This window comes from Cherax quadricarinatus, chromosome 77 (genome assembly GCF_038502225.1).
Source record: "Cherax quadricarinatus isolate ZL_2023a chromosome 77, ASM3850222v1, whole genome shotgun sequence".
In the NCBI taxonomy this organism is placed as follows: domain Eukaryota; kingdom Metazoa; phylum Arthropoda; class Malacostraca; order Decapoda; family Parastacidae; genus Cherax; species Cherax quadricarinatus.
The window spans coordinates 12,671,416-12,689,525 of record NC_091368.1 but is presented as its reverse complement, the minus strand read 5'-3'; the positions used below and the strand labels follow the sequence as shown (position 1 = coordinate 12,689,525).

General features: G+C 40.1%; 1 protein-coding gene across 1 annotated transcript in view; it reads right to left on the bottom strand.

Moving 5' to 3' along the window:
• Nucleotides 1-18,110, bottom strand: part of LOC138854995 (zwei Ig domain protein zig-8-like) — a 159,561-nt gene that overhangs the window by 40,377 nt on the left and 101,074 nt on the right. Inside the window, exon 5 of the mRNA XM_070101501.1 lies at nucleotides 11,367-11,499. Coding sequence (XP_069957602.1) covers nucleotides 11,367-11,499 — 133 coding nt within the window. The remainder of the gene's footprint in view (nucleotides 1-11,366; nucleotides 11,500-18,110) is intronic.

Genomic DNA, 18,110 nt, shown 5'->3' with positions numbered 1-18,110 from the left:
GTTATATCCCGATGTGAGATGGACAAGTCCTGGGTTGCAGAACGAGCGAAAAGACTGCAAGTTCATTGCCCTGGACACCAGAGTGTCAAGAGACCCAACAAAACACGAAGTGTTTGTTTGCTGAAGAGGCGAAACAACCAGCGTTGAGTGCGAAGGACGATGGGATGCGTTGAGTCGAAACTCTGAACAGCTTGCAATGCTCTTTAAGAGAGACAACAACAAAAGAGCGAAAACAAGTAAAGTGGTGCTACCGTAGTCATGTCTTCTTGCATGACTGTCCTATGAGAGAATTTATAAATATTAAGAATACGCTAGGCCAGATTGCAAAATAATTTTACATAAATATATAATGTTTGTCTGCTGGTACATAAGCAAACTCTGGAAAACAAGCATTTTCTCTTGTTGTTGCTACCAGCATCTGTTGAATTTTCATCCACTGATAGTGTGAGAAAATTACCTCGCGCAAAGGTTGGAGTTCGGGATTTCATCGTTAATGCTATGTGCTTTTTTAATTCACACAAACTTCAAGTATTCACATTAGCATTTATTGCAGAAAACTTCCATTAAATGTGTCAAAGTTAGAATATAATCACCAATGTGTGTTTAGAACTTGGGACTTTAACTTCATGAATAACTTGAGAGACATAACTGGTACATCAGTTACTCATACCTTTCACTTTGCAGATATTCTAGTTCAGCAACAGAATGTCACCTTCCAGGCTTAATTTGACTTTTTTTATATTTATTGCCATGAGTATTAAGCAACTAAAAAAATTTAAATTAATAAAATAATAATATTGTTATTTAAGATGGATTGTGGAAAACAGAGTTTGTTCATCACGACCGAAGCATCAGTGTAAGATGCTTACAAAACACGAGGAAACAATATACTACCATCGTTACAGCACAGACACTGCACGGTTCAGACACCACTCTCTCCAGGTAAACTCCACTTCGTTCCTTCTCACCTTACCTCGCGCTTCAGTAGTTCAACAAATATAAAGAAAAATACCTTGCCTTTCTCGTGATATTTGTAATGAACCTTTCGAGAAACTAAGTGTATTTCTGTTGCTTTGCGATCAGAGAAAGGTATCATAGTGTTGCATAACCTCATCCCACTGTACCTACCTACCTGGAGGGTATTCCAGGGATAAACGCCCACGCGTCTGGTATATGACCAGGCCTCCAAGTGGCTCAGAGCCTGATCAAATAAAGTGTTACTGCTGGCCCAACGTACGAACCACAACCCGGCTGATCCAGCACTAACTTTAGGTATCTGTCCAGCTCTCTCTTGAAGACAACCATGGGTCTATTGATAATTCCCCTTATGGCTGGTGGGAGGTTGTTGAACGATCTTCGGCCCCGGACACTTATTTTTCACTGGGGGTATGTTGCACCGCCTGCCAAGTCTTTTGCTCTCGTAGGGAATGATTTCTGTGTGCAGATTAGGGACCAATCCCTCTAGGATTTTGCAGGTGTAGATTATGATGTACCTCTCTCGCTTGCACTCCAGTGAATACAAGTCATGTGTTTCCAAGCGTAGTTAAGGTAGTTGATGGAACATATATGTGCAGTAAAGGTTCTCTGTACATTCTCTAGGTCTACGATTTCATCTGCCTTGAATGGAGATGTTAATATATAGTGATTTAAAAAGGATCATCATTGGCTTGGTATCTCTTGTCTTGAATGTTCTCATTATTCATACCATCATTATCCTCACAGATGAGGCAGTGACACTGTTGTGATCCTGGAAGTTGAGATCCTCAAACATTACCACTCTCAGGTCCTTCACATTACATTTCCACTCATTTGTGTGATTAGAGTTGGTAGTATACTCATTTCTAGCTATTATTGCCTCCAGTTTTCCATAACGGAGAATTTGGAATTTGTTTTCATTGAACATCATATTGTTCTCCGTTGCCCATTGAAAAACTTGGTTTATATCTTCACGGAGATTGGCCGTGTCCTCAATGGATAACACTCATGCAGATCCTAGTATCGTCTGCAAAGGATGATACAGTGCTATGGTTTGCATCTCTGTCTGTGTCTGATATGAGGATGAGGAAAAGGATAGGGGGCAAGTAATGTGCCTTGTGGAACAGAGCTCTTCACTATGACAACTTTCGATTTAACTGTTTACCACTACTCTTTGTGTTCGATTGGTTAGAAAGTTGAAGATCCATATGCCCACTTTGCCAGTTATACCTTTAGCACGCATTTTGTGTGCTATTACACCATGATCGCACTTGTTATAGGCTTTTGCAAAATCTGTGTATACTACATCTGCATTCTGTTGGTTTTCCAATGCATCCAAGACCATATCACAGTGGCCCAGTAGTTGCGAGAGGTAGGAGCGACCTGCTCTGAACCCATGCTGCAGTTGTTGGACAATCAAGTGGTTTGCAGTTCTGCTTCTTATAACTCTTTCAAAGATTTTTATGTTGGACGTTAGAGCTATTGGTCTGTAGTTCATAGCTATTGCTTTGCTGCCACCTTTATGGAGTGGGGATATAGTCGTTATTTTTAATGACTGTGTTATCTCGCCTGTATCTATGCTCCATATCCATAGCATACTTAAAGCCCGCGAGAGGGGTTTCTTGCAGTTCTTAATGACCACAGAGTTCTATGAGTCTGGACCTGGGGTTGAGTGCATGAGCATGTTGTCAATGGTTTTCTCAAAGTCTAGTGGAGTTATGGTTATATCAGAAATTTGGCATACAGTGACAGGATTTTGAGGCTCATTCGTGAAAAAATTATTTGGATTGTCTATCTTTAGATTGATTAGTGGCTCGCTAAGCACAGAGTCGTATTAAGATTTCAGTATCTCACTCATTTCCTCGTTGTCATCTGTGTAGGATCTGTCTTGTCTGAACAAGGGCCCTATACTAGATGTGGTTCTTGCCAAGTTTTTGGCTTATGAAAAAAAAATATTTCGAATTTCTTTCAATCTTACTAATCGCTTTAAGCTCTTCTTGTCTCTTCTGAATGCTGTATGGGCCATTTAACTTAAGCTCAGTATAATCCAGTTCCCTGGTTAGCGCTTCCTTCCATGTTTTAGATAATCTAGCATTCTTGAGGAACACAGTGATTCTTCGCATTCTAATGTAGAGGGAGCTTCTCTCTCTCTCTCTCCCTCCAGTTTACTTCTTCTCTTCTTTTTTCTTAAGGGAATATGCCTTAAATATACTTCAGCGACCAGGAACTTGATCTTTTCAAAGCATTGGCTAGGGACTATGTTACTTAAGATATCTTCCCAACATGTTTCATTTAGGATATGGTGTACCTGATACCATTTGATGTTCCTGTTGTTTAAGTTGTTGAAGGCACCCTCACAGCTGTATGCATTTTGCTGATCAGTACTCCTATGCACGTAAGTCTGGACTTCGATTAGATTGTGATCATAATTAGTTGCTTTTTATATTGTTATGTTTCTTACCAGGTCCTCATTATTTCTGAAAATAAGGTCGTGTGTTCTCCAGTCTTGTTGGCTCCACTGTCTGCTGGCTTAGGGTGTGTTTATTGCAGTAATTCAGCGGTTCATGTGTGTGTGACTTTTCATCTGAGCTGCCTCCAAGGATTATTTTTGCCACATTATTTCCGACATTCTTCCATTTTATATGTCTTAGATTGCCATTACCAAACATCAAGATGTGGAATGGGGCTGGAAAGTTTTCTAGACAGTAGTCAATTTTTGATAGCTGTTCCTTGAATTGTTGGGAAGTTGCAACTGGTGTTTTATATACAAGCACAGTGACTAAGTTTTGGTTCTTGATCTATTGTTAAAATTTCAGCTACATCATTTGTGGTGTTCAGTATTTCGGTGCAAGTGAGCGACTCTTTGACATTCAGGCCAACCCCGCCCCTTGTTGCCTCTTCTTTCTGTCGCATTTGAAAATGTTGTACCAGTTATCCATATTTCACTATCAAAGTAATCTTTTTTGCGTGGGTCTCTGTGAAGGCTGCAAACATTGCATTTGACTCCCTAGAAGTCCAATGAAAGGCATTTTGCTGTCGGTGGATGGCTTAAGGCTTTGTATATTAGCAAATGTAAATGAGGTCGTGTTGCATGTTTGTTGGGAGGATTTCGGTGTTAGCATCAATAGTTGTGAGTCTGTAGGGGCCACTGGCTGTGCGTCCAGTCCAGTAAGGATCCAAGGTGGTGAACTATTTTGGATATTTATTTCCATATACTTTCTTTGTTTCCTGCCACTAAAAAACTCACTTAGAGTTGAGTCGTATTATCTGCTGTAACTACTATGATTTGTTTTACAGGGTGTGTACCTCCTGTTTCATTTTACGTGGTATGCGGGGCAGCTGGTGTTGTAACATTGTTTTTTAAGGACTAAAGAGTGGTACATCTCAGGGTGGAAGAATTTGCAAGAGTTAGAACAACACACTCCTTTAGAAAGGAGGTCGCGGCATTTTTTGAGATGCTCAAAGTTGCATGTCCCATTTGTTTTCCGGATGTTCCATGCTTACAGATGCCCCTAGCATAGAATTTGCACCATTTTGCTTTCGGTTGAATACAATTCGTGGTGAATGTCTTCCAGATTTTTTGCAGATCCTAGAACTGCACTACAGCCATGAACAGCCAAGCCAGAGACACCACCATCTGTGTTCAGGAGGCCAACATCTTCCCCAGAAGAAGACTGCTCTGCCTCCTCTACTACTTCTGTAATAGGGGCTACGGTTGTGGTGGCTGTGGTAGAATCTTCAGCCGAATCCGAATTAACACTAAGGCCTCAGTGGACGCGATTGATATAGTGCAGAATAGGGCATAAGTTGGTAGAGTTGTTGAATATTAAAGATGAAGATTTAAAACTAATCAAAATGACATTTACACATCATCATATGGAAACAATTATTCCAATCATTCAATACAAAAAGGTAAATAAAACATATACAAACAAAATATATTTCAACTTTCCTCTAAGAAACTCCAGCTTTGATGTTAAACTGAAGACACACTTAGAGAGACATCTTAGAGAGACAAATATCCTAAAATTTACCGAAACATTAACCTTGAAGCCTTGCAGATGTTTCATTATCAAGGAATCAGAGTTTGGAGGGTTGATGCAAATAGAATGCGACACTCAGAAATTATCTGATAAAAAGAATTATTTCATTTGGACATTACACAGGCTGAAGTTATTCAATACTTTTCTCCAAGTAATATTGACCAGATTTATCTACAGTAATTAAGTAACTAATTAAGTAACTGAACAATCAAGCAAGTAAACAAGATCGTAAATAAGTAGTAAGGCTTAATTAAGTTAGAAAGTAAAAAATTAGGTAATTAAAAAGTTAGAAAATAGGTAAGTAAACAGACAAAGTTTAGTATTAACTTCTTTTCCGTTCACTGGATACAGAAATAACCCGTACTATTTACAAAGTCACACAGTGTGACTTTGTAAATGGTCCAAGTCTGTCCGAAACGTCGTCGTTATTTGTGGGTTATTTGTGTATTAGAAAAATTGGCACAATAAAACTTTCACAGCCTAAAATAAAAAAATTATTCCTTTACAAATTTAAAGGGTAACTTCTCAATTGTTTTCATGCTTTGCATCAAACATTAAAGACTGAAACAGCTCTCATTTATTTTATTTTAATCGGAGGAAAGCGGTAAACCTGTATGGGTCAAAGAAAGGAGGAATTCAGATTCGATCTAAAAAAGGGATGGTTAAGTCATATAGGGATCAAGAACCCCTCATCACCAGTGGGGCAACCCCCCCACCCCCCTTTTCCTCTCTTTGGAAGCATAATTCATTTAAGCATTGAAAAATATTACTATACGATTTCGAGATTAATTTGCAAAATGAGACCTACTTTCTCCCTTGTCAATACCAGCCTCTAAGTATTACACTCAAGTGTTGGAATTTTGATGTCGATCAGACGAGGCTTCCTAAAGCTGTCTCATCGTAATGGTCTGTACGGAAGTGAGGAGAGGACACCCGCACTTATTGTTTCCCCATTCTTCACCTACAAAGAAATTTAAAGGCGATCAGGTAAGATTTTGAAGTTTTACATGTAAGACGTGAACGTTGTACCGAAGCAGGTGCAGGTTGCGGCATAAACTTTTTGAAGAATTCACTAAACTCCTGAAAATTAAAAAAGAAAAAAAAAAAAAAAAAACGCTTCAGATAACGTGAATTTTGAATATTTCTTAATGCTATATTTTGCCATTCTATATTAAATATAGTTTTGAAAGTTAACAGAGGCAATGCAGGATGCTGGGAAAGGGTTTACTAACAGTAAAAGTCTGATAAAACGGATTAATAGTGAGAGGGAGTGTTGTATTAACAAAAAAATCCGTTGTATTGAGCTTTTCAATTACGCGGACGTGGTTCCCTTAATAGATCGACTACTGTACATGGACAAACGTACAATAAAAGAGACAGTCCGCTGTATTGATGACACAACCGCAAATACAAAGAAAAAACATATGCAAGCATGCTTTGATATCTCATTCTCTCTCTCTCTCTCTCTCTCTCTCTCTCTTCCTCTCTTTTCTTTCTCCCTTTCTCTTTCTTCCCCTCCCCAACCTTCCTCCCCTCCCTATTCACCCTCCATCTCTCCTCCCTCCCTCTTTCTTCCTCTCTCCCTTGTTTCCTCTACTCATGGAAATATTGAAAGTCTGCCTGCTTGCCTATCTTAAATGGATTGTGGTGGAGGGTGTGATGGAAGTGTTAAGGAGGGGGGGGGGTGTTGTGGGTGGATGTGAAGGAGAGGATGACAGGCATACTAGACGTGTACTCGACGCGGGCGACAGAGACAGACTGTAGGTAAGTCAGTTGATTCAGGTATACGTAAATACAGTTACATAGATTATCAGACATAGCAGCATATATGTAGAGAACTAGGATAACCCAAAAAAGTCAGCGTGACTTATTTCCGTTAGGGCCCTTTGAAGAACTTGTACCAGACATTAAGGTAACCTGCGACAACGGTAATGTAAATGTTAAGTCTACAATTCATTAAGAAGCTGGTTGTCTTCTCTGTCTGTCTGTCTGGCTGGCTGGCTGGCTTCCTGACTGGCTTCCTGACTGTCTTGCTGGCTGACTGACTAACTGGATTGCTAGCTGGCTAACTGGTTTGATAGCAAAATGTCTGGCTAACTGACTGGCTGGCTGACTGACTGGCTGGCTGGTTAGCTGACTGGCCGGCTGGCTATCTAGTTGGCTGGCTTCCTGACTGGCTGTCTGGTTGATTTATTGGCTAACTGGCTTTCTGGCTGGAGCGCTGTGTGGCTGATTGTCTAACTGAATGGCAGGCAGGCTGACTACCAGCCTGCTTGCTCTTCCTTGCCCTGCCTGCTCTGTCTTGTCCTGTCTGCCCTTCTTATAAACAATTATTTTGTCTCTGGCAACATAAATTCCAGCTAGACAGAGGAGGCTTGTCTCTACCACCATAATAAAAATGACCGGTTCCTGGACGAAACCTGGACCATGCACATTTGCGATTTAGCGGAGCTGGTCAAATTTATTGAGTATATGATCAGACAGCCGTTCAATATTGCAGATTTGGTCCACTTCATGGATATTATAATCGGATATCCCATTAAACGTACATGTTGAGGCTTTGTCAGGCCATATTTTTTGTAAATTTTATCAGATATCTGCTGTATGAAAGAATCATATTATCAGACTTTTACTGTACTACAGTCATAGATACCTGCACAGGCGAATGGATCATTGAATGTTGACCTAGTTATTGAATATCAATACTGAAAATTTATGTTGATCGGATGAGGCTTTCTTGTGTTACTGGAGAAATAATATTATGGTATTATTTAGCAACTACTTAATTAATAGGTCCGCCTTCAGAGATACCGCAGACACAGCTGTATCTCTGAATTAATCTCTCCTTGGTTATTCGGACTGATGAAAAACTCGCTTATTTTTAATTTAACAAAAATGATTAGGCATACAAGGAGACTTTATTCACTCAGCTTCAAATTTTAATCTCTTGTGTAAGTAGAATAAGAATTCTGGAACAACTGGCATCTACAGGTGCCCAACACCATTGACGAAGTAGTTATAATCCAATCCTGGCATCCTAGAATGGCTTTAATAAAGTTAAAAATACACAAAAGCACAACTTCAAGAGCTAAAAACAAAGGCGCATCACCCAGTAAAAATAGTTTTTGTAGGTGCAAATTTGTCAGTATATTAAAATAGTTTAAAAACCTTGGATTCTGTGAAATAACAGGAGAATATCTCCTCTACTCGGCTTCACTTTTCTCAGTTAATAATATATGCAGGAAGAAGAGATAAAAAAGTGGGCTAGAACAGGAAAGTCCAATAGGATTCGTACAAGACATTTACAGTATAAGGGAGGAATTCTACTCATGGCCTGCGCTATGCTTAGAGTAGCGCAGCCTTGAGTAGATCAGTAGGCGTCCTAGCAGATTTTTGACTCTCTCCAGGGGAAAATTAATATATAGAAAGCGATTACGCTCTTGGACCTTGTATACTATTCAAGGGTAAGAGGAAATATTTTTAAATATATTACAATTTAATAAATGAAACATACGAGAGAGAAAATTAAAATTTGAACTAGGAGAGAAACATGAGATCGACTACATTAGAAACACCTACATTTGGTCACATACTTATAACAGGGTCCATCACGTAGGGATACCTGGAGTATACCTGGAGGGGGTTTCAGGGGTCAACTCCCCCACGGCCCGGTCTGAGACCATGCATACGCATTTCTAAATCATGTAATACACTCCTGCATTACAAAAAAAAAAAAAAAGAAAACTATTATATTCAGAAAAAATATAATTAGTGTTGGTAAAATGATAAGAGGACACGGACAAACCAAGTGAACATTGTACAAAGTCACTATAGCAACCATTAAAAAACATAGCCTTGTCTTCACAGGTGGTCTGCAAGGGAAATCTGTGCCATAACCTCGGCCGGTATTGTGAGGTCACATCTCAGACCTAGTGAGAAACACTCCAGGGATACTTCGCTGGTCCGTTTGACACATAAGTTATTCTTTAGTTACTCTCATTCTTAACTGCATATGACTGGGTTAACCTCTGGTAATATTGTGGCTCCCACCAGGGAAATACTAAGTACGACAGGTTTTCTAGAAAATCGCTGGCATTTTTTGGGATATCTTGTTGCTGCTAGAATCAGAAGGGACTCACAGGTAAGGACCCACTAGGGGTGAGGGGGAAGTGGGGATAGATGAAGAATAGGTTGGGGAGAGGAAAAGAATAAAGAAAAAAGCAGAGGCGGAGATAGACCCAGCCGTAAAGAATTGTAAAGCATTGTATAGGGCATTAAAACATTCATGTGCCGCTGCATGTGCTGCTGCTGTCTGTCTCGAATCCACTGCAAAACCGCGCAGTTTTGGCAAAAGACAGGAGTTAAAGTTGCCCCAAACGACACTAGGCAAGCCGCTGCACCGAACTGCAGAGATCCCCCCTCCACAACAATGACAGTTAAAGACGTGCTGCTGCTAAACCCTATAAAGATGGTCTGGTTTGGCTAGAAAATTCGTACAATAACTCAAACCAAAATACTATACTAATCAAACAAAAAAGCAGATCTAACTAAGGAAAGGTAAATACATAACCGAGAAGACTCTAGTAACACAATTACCAGACACAAGAAAATTGAACGTACAGATATAAACAACATATACAAAAATGCATACACATGAAAGAAACAAAATATATTTTTCATGAGTAGGATATGAGAAAGAAAAAGGATCAGACGGTGGAAGACAGATCTGTAATTAATATAGGATAAACTAGGTTATATCACCAGACACAGTAGAACATAAGATAACAATGTCTGGGAAACTAAGGGAAACAGATGGGCGGAGACGGGTCTTAGATTATTTGATGACTTACAGTTGGCCAGCAGCAGGGAAACAAATGTTCTATATATTCTGATAATTTATATTTAGAATCTAGTCAAGGCTCCAAAGAAAACTAATTTAAAGATAGTTTAGTAAAGTTAGCGATGACCAAGTCATATTATATAACGATAAATATATTTTTAACTTTTTATTCTTAATTATAACTAGTCCTACAATTAGCTTTAATCTCAAAAATATATGTGTTAAATATATTGTAATATTACAATTTACAAGGCACCTAGGGTTGGTGAGATGGTATTAACGTCTTAGCATTGGGCCCCCAAGCTGCTATTTTTACTCTGCTATTCCTCGAGAAAACATCTTTTCACTAATACATGGGCTTTTCTAGCTATAATACACATCACCAATAGTTATAAACTCACTTTATTAGTAGTAGGAGTACATGTTCTACACATTCATCTCTTAACTTCTAGTTATGAGTGAGAAGAGTTGCAATCCAGAGGGATCTGTTTAGCATGGACCAGTAAGCCCGCTGCAGGGCTCCTTAAATTCTCTCCCTCTTAGTTTTTCTAGTGATCCCTGCCTCCTGCTACGTCATCAAGACCTCCCGCCTCACCTTCAGCAGTATTTAAGACACCATTCTTATGCTTCAGCTTCATGTTGCTCCAGACTATGGAGCTGAACACTTCTCCAGGCTGAGGGACTGACCACGTCAAAAACTTCTTCTCCAAGGTTGATGAATTGATTATATCACTACTACGCCTTCTGCCTCTGTATTTGACTGTAGAAGCCTACCATGTAGGCGAAACGTATCAGTCAACAATAATGATACCCAGCTGTTGCACATGTGTCTTCAACTTGCTGGTATTATATACTATTTTCAAAACACTGTAAGTCTGACTTGCTCCTGACGGTAAATCACATTCAATCACTCTGAATATGATTTATCAAGTACTGTCAACGAAATTTCGCCAGCAATGTGATAGTTACCTAGAAGTGTAAGGATGATTTACTGAGTACTGTAAATGTGACTTATCCATGACGGTTAGTGTGACTTACTCATCGCTCAGGCTGTGACTTAGGCACCATTCTGCGGGTACCTTACAAAGCACTGTGAAGGTAACTTACCCATCACTGTAATGGAGACTTACCCAGCGTTGTGAATAAGCCTCATCTATTTTTTAAGGGTTACTTAACCATCACTGTAATGATAACTTTCCAAACACCTGTGTACTGTAAGGATTTCCTCACCAATGGGAGGATGTCTTACAACGTACTGGGAGCGTGACTTCAGTGTGAGAGTAGATTTAACTAGCACAGTGAATGTAACTTAGGTTATATTTCCCAGCTCTGTAACTAATAATTTACATAGCAGTGTAAGGATAACTTACCAGGCACTGTGAGAGTAACTTACCAGGCACTGTGAGGGTAACTTACCAGGGACTGTGAGGGTGACTTACCAAGCATTGTGAGTGTGACTTACCAGACACTGTGAGGGTGACTTACTAAGGACTGTGAGGGTGACTTACCCAACACTGTGAGGGTAACGAGACGAGAGAGCTTGTGTACAGTGTTAACCTGACACTCGTACACTCCAGCGTCTCTGAGCTGAGTACACTTCAACATCAGAGTCCACTCATCGCCGTCCTCAGCGTGAACCACCTGAAACACGCACACAGTTTGTTATGATTCTTATAACATTCTGTAAAACAATAAAATAGATGCAACCCTTGTCTATTTTGTTATGTTTAGCTTGAGGTCTATTGATTCAACTGATCTTCCTAAGAGAGGGTTGCTGCTTTAAAATTATTAACCACCATGGAAAAAGTAAGATTGAGATACCCAGAATATTGGTTCCTTGGTTGTTGTGTTCAAGTTATTTTCATTATAAATCTCTCGTATTCCCTAAAGAGTTTTTTTTTCTGTTAAACGATGACCTAATTTTAATCAGACTAAATCTAATGGATACTCACTAATTAACTAAAAGATAGCTAACTTTCTCTTTATATACTGTGATATATGCTTCTGAAAGCATATATTCCCTAGCTCGCATATTAAGTGTCGACGATTCGATCCACGGTACGGGTGGAAACATTGGGGTGTGTTTCCTTAATACATCTACCGTCCCTGTTCAGCTAGCTACTAGGTGAAGGGTACTTGCTGCTAGTCTAGTAACAAGTAGGTACCTGGGTTTTAACTGACTGGTGTAGGTCGCATCTTTGGGACAAAATTGACCTAATTGCCAGAAATGCTCTGCATTTCGGGCAATGAGGAATCCTTGAGTAATCCTTGATGAGGAATCCTTGAGTAATCCTTGATGAGGAATCCTTGAGTAATCCTTGATGAGGAATCCTTGACGGGGGATAACCTATTCTTGTAAATTCATATTTTAAATATTTCTTTTCTCTTTCTTTCAGAAAAAAAACACACACAAAAAAAAAGCATAGTTCAAAGAATGTTTTGGTGTTCAAACTTTCTTTCTATGATTTTTTAAGCCCAATAATGGGTAATTATAAATTTCTTCAAAATAGTGTACCACAGAAAAAAAAAAACTCGTATATTTTACCTTGTTTATGTGTTTTGTAAATAGTTCTGCCATTATAAATAATTTTTGGAATGTATAAAAATCATTATCATGCAGCTGCTTGAGACTAAAATACGTGGTCAATATAAAAATTATAGCCATTTGAAGATGCACTGCCCTGTGAGTTTTAGGATTCATTTACCATAGTTCAAGCCTCACCCGTTTCCTGATTTGGATTCGCATTATTTCAGTAACTACCTCAGAAGTAATTTATTTGCCTATCCGTATCACATCCTGTATGTAGAAGGATCGTGAATGTCATGAAAGCGGACAAAATATCATGGATAATGGGCATCACGTCGATCGTTCAAAGATGGAAAAATGGCCTCTTCATATAGGCACTCAACCGGGAAGGAATGAAAAGCAACTAGACACAACCGCAACCCTTGATGATGAATTGGATCAAGTTTAGAAAGAGTTGCGGGAGAGACTGCAGAATATATCTGGGCGCCATAATCCGGTTTCGATAAGATTAGGGCAGAATAAAGACGAAGGAGAGTTCTTCAATCAGCTCCCCCAAGAAAGGTAGCCAAGTTTTAAGAAGGTTCAGCCGGCTATGGCAAGTTGCTTTAATGGAGTTTATTTGAGGTTTCCAAACAAAAGACCAAAAAACTTGTGTCCGTATATCGTTCAGGTATACGGAAACCTTACTGCATTATGGCAACAGAAATTCTTGTGTAAGTAATTTTATGTGTTTTAGCAACAGAAAATTTAATCCCATGAGCAGTGGTCCAGTGGGAAACACGGTCAATAACATTCTGAACATAGGTAGTTACTAGATGACAGTCAGTGCTTGCGCAAGCTATGGCAAATTCAACGACATAAAGTGACGACTAAATATTAGATGAGGTAACAGAGGGACACCTTTAGCCTGGACAATGCCAAAGGAAAGCACATTATAAACCCGGGCATAGAAATGTCTCTCAGACAAGAAATTTTTAAGGAAAGTGGAAGATTACTTCGAAGGCCTAAGGAATATATCACCAGGTAGTGGCATACGCTTTTTCCAGATCAAAAAAGACTACAATAACCAACTGTTTATTAGTTAAGGCATTACAAATATAGGTATCTAAACGGAGTAAGGAGTCAATAGTTAATCAGCCCAATACGAAAGGCAAATTGACAAGTAGAAAGACAATTATGCGACTCCAAATATCATACCACCGTTTATTTATCAGACGTTCCAGCAGCTTTTAAACTGCACAAGTAAGTGCATTGGACTGATAGTGGGAGGTATCAAGGCCCAAAGTATCTCTTACCTGAAAACTGACGATGGTTTCTAATTCCTGTGGTATTTTCATCAAGGTCTTCAACGCTGAAAGCGGCAGCTTCAAAAACGGGAGCTGAGTCTGTAGAGTAAAAGTCACTCATTTTCCGCACTTTTTTTTTAAACTTCACTCGGAGAAAGTGGAAATAACGGTAGAAATATAATCCCGGCAAAACGTTCGTTTGCTTCGTGGCTTAAGCGTCAGGCAATTGCCCTCGCTCGCTCAAAATCAACGAGCCGCTCTGTGGTTCTATTGTAATGATAATGGTCCCACAGCACGCTTCAAACGCACGGCACAAGTGGAAGCAGGAGTCCACCAAGGTACGCATTTCCGAGATTGTCTACTCGAGGTTCGGGGAATTGTATTTAAAGCCAAAACAGAGGTCGTGAATATTTGTAACAACTCATCCGTGGAGGACAAACGAGGAGGTCCCTCACCCAAAAAGGTTTGACACGAATAAAGAACTCAATCCGCTCGATCGATCTGAAAACCTGGGAAACGAGGCAGTAGAAAAAATAAATGGAAAGTAAGGAGAATAGGAAAATGATCACCGTCATGTAAATCTTGTTTACAGACCAAGTAAAGCTCAGTGCAGATGAAAAGGAGAAAATAGAGAGATCTATGCAATAGATGGTTCTAGTGCGAGGGCCAAAATGGGTGGAAGTACCTGTATTTATAACATGGAGGAGAAGAGAAGCGAGGAAAGCCTCTAACTGATCGCCATGAGAGTCACAGTGAGACCCTCACTAGAGGAAATGATGAGCATTTTAATAAAATCCCTAATAAAAGGAGTGACGGAGGTGTAGAAGAAATCAGAAGATCAACATCAGGAATTGATAATGATAGTGGAGACACAAAAAGCAAACTGTGTATCACTTGTTCAAGTAGGTACGGGCCGTAGTGTAAAATGCAGCGACGTATAAACAAAGATATGAGAATGTTGTATGCCGGTGCTCACCGGCATACTACCTGAGGATGAGGAATAGAATGGGAGCGAATACTGTGCCTTGTGGAATAGAGCTTTTCACTATAGCTGCCTAAAACTTTAATCTGTTTACTATTACTCTTTGTGTTCTATTCATCAGGAAGTTATAGATCCATCTACCAACTTTTCTTATTCCTTTATCCCGCATTTTGTGCACTATTACACCAAGGTCACACTTGTCGAAAGCTTCTGCAGAGTCTGTGTATACTACATCTGTATTTTGTTTATCCTCTACAGCATCCAGGACCTTGTCATAGTGGTCCATTAGATGGGACAGGCAGGAGCGACCTGCTCTAAACCTCTGTTGCCCTGGGTTGTGTAATTGATGGGTATCTAGGTGGTTGGCGATCTTGCTTCTTAGAACCCTTTCAAAGAATTTTATGATAGGGGATGTTAGTGGTATCGGTCTGTAGTTCTTTGCAATTGCTTTGCTGCCACCTTCGTAGAGTAGGACTATGTTTGTTGTTTTTAGTGAGTGTGGGATGACCCCTGTGTCCATGCTGCCTATCCATAAAATGCTGAAGGTATGCGACAAGGGCTTCTTGCAGTTCTTGATGAACACGGAGTTCCATGAGCCTGGGCCTGGGGCAGAATGCATGGGTATGACATTTATTGCCTTTCAAAGTCTTGTTGCGTTAGGATAATATCCGAGATTTTTTACATGACCAAATTTAGGGTCACGTTCATAAAGAGTTCATTTGGAGTGTCGACCTTTAGTTTGGGTAGTGGCTCGCTGAACACTGAGTCATACCGAAACTTTAGTATCTCACTCATTTCTTGGCTGTCATGTTGTTTTTCCCTTAGATTTGGCATAAGAGAAGAAGTATTTTTTTTTAATTTCCTTTATGGCTTTTAGTTCCTTCTGCGATTCTTGTCTCCTGTAAGATTCCTTCTGCTAAAGTTCAGTATTTGCAGTTTCATTGACCAGTGCCTCCCTTCGTATTTCAGTTATATTGGCCCCTCTCAGCAGCTCTTCTCCTTTGTCAGTATGGGGAACGTCTCTCTCTTTCTAGTTTACATCTTCTCTTTCTTTTTCTTAATGGAATGTGCCTTGAGCAGATCTGAAGAACCAGAGAGTTTATTTTTTCTAGGTAAAGGTTCGGATCCGTGTTGTTTAGGATATTTTCCCAGCTTTTTTTCATTTAGGACATGGCTGACTTGTTACCATTGTATGTTTATGTTATTGAAATTTAATTTTGTGAAACACCCTCATGAGTGATCACATTTCGCTGGTCAGGAGCCCTGTGCATACATGTGTATACATCTGTTATGTTGTGATCTGAGTGTATTGTCTTTGATACTACATACCGGATCGTCGTTGTTAGTGAAGATGAGGTCCAGTGCATTTTCTAGTTCTGTAGGCTCTAATATTGGCTGGTTTAATGTGAATTTGGTGCAGAAATTTAATAGCTCGTGTGTGTGTGAATTTTCATATGAGCTGCCTCCTGGGGTGATCTTAGCTAAAATATTATTTGCTATACTCTTCCATTTTAGGTGTCTCAAGTTGAAATCTCCCGTAGCAAGATATCTGGGGCAGGAGGTGGCAGATTTTCCAGACAGTGGTCAATTTTCAAAAGCTGCTCCGGGAATTTCTGGGAAGTTGCTTCTGGAGGTTTTCAAACAACTACTACAATGACAAGGTTTTGGTTTTCAGTCTTTACTGCCTAAACTTCAACTCTGTGACGTACACGCCAACCCCCCTCCCCCCTTGATGCCTGTTTAGTCTGTCGCATCTGAATAGGTTATAACCAGGGATCTATATTTCGTTTTCGACATGATCCTTTATGTGAGTCTCTGTGAATGCTGCAAACATTGCATTTGACTCCGTTAGCAGTTCCTTCATGTAAGGAATTTTGTTGTTTGTTGACAGCTTTAGACCCTGTATGTTTGCAAAGACAAATGTCATTATATTGATGGAATTTAAGTGGGTTTTATTTGCTGGCTCTAACATCTGTTGTTCTGGAGTGGAGGCTAATGACTGTGCCTCTGCTCCAGAAGTATTTTCAGTTGGTGAAAGATTACTGTCATTTCTTGCCCGTCTTATTTCCTTCCAGGCACTAAAAAAATTCTTTCTCTGGAGAGGTTATGGTTGCCCTCTTTCGTTTCCCATAATATGGCTGGTCTGTGTCTTCTTGTCCCCTTTAGATGATGCGCCTAGCAGTAAGCGTTGTAACATTTACTTTCATGGAGTGACGAGTGACACATTTCGGGGAAAAGTACGATAGAGGAAGGGGAGTTGCACTCTCCTGTTGTCATTAGGGTGTGGCATTTTTTGGGATGGTCAAAGGTGCATGTCCCACCTGTTTTACCAGATATATTATGCACGCAGATAACCAAGGTATAGAATTTGTATAGATTGGAATTTTCTTTGCTAGGATTCTTTGTAGCTGTGTTCACTGTTGGTGATTTTTTTCTGTTTCCCCTCTGCCTACAGCTCCTGCATGGACATTAGTGCTTCCACCAGTTTTTGCTGGTAATGTGCCGGGTGAGTGCCCTGGCATAATGCCGGGGCGCTCATTATGCCAGGTAGTTGCATTTAGCATGAAGTCACGGCCTGCCGTCACACTCCACAGTGATTCCTCAGTGTTCACGTGGCTGTCATGGTGAGAGACAGTGTTGCAGTTTTGTCTTTCATCCGCTCCATCTTTTGTCCGGTGCTCCCTTTGGTTTTTGGGCTATATATATGTTTAATTATGAGCAAAAGGAAGTCTTTAATACCTGATACTATAGCTCAAATCATAGGGCTTCACAAAGCTGGGCACCAGACGAAATAAATAGTGGAGAATGAGCGTTAAGTGAGGAAGTGGGTGAAGCGTTTTAAGGCAGGTGGCGGTGTCGAGTTACCCAGTGGTTTCAAGTTACCGTCTGCCAAACCTCGGCCTGGCCCTTCGAAGAAGACATCTGTTCCTACCGTAACTGTGCTAAAGAAGCAGTTAGAGAGTACACCTAAGATAACTGCTAGAAAACTGAAAGAAAAGAACCCACATATTCTCTCAGAGGTGTCTGTAAGAACTGTTAACAGACGTGTGTCAGAACTGGACTACAGTAGCCACTGTCTGGTTTAGAAACCGATCCTCTCCAAGCAACAGAAGAAACATAGGCTGGATTATGCAAAGAAATATCTTCACTGGAATCCTCAACAGTGATCTAAAGTACTTTAGAGTGATGAAGCAACCTTTACCGTCACATGTAACCGTGGGGGACGTGTACCGGGCGAGTAGTGACCCGCTAGATCCATGCTGTATCTGAGGGACCACCAAACACACAGACTAGCTCATGGTTTGGGGGTGTTTCAGTGCTCAGAGTGTTGAACTCATTGTGCTTCCCAAAAACCAGTGTATGAACCAGTATAATTACCTGGAGTTATGTTTGACAATTTACATAAGACATTTGTCAAGTGTGGGGCTATGGTTTTTATGCAGGATGGTGCACCGTG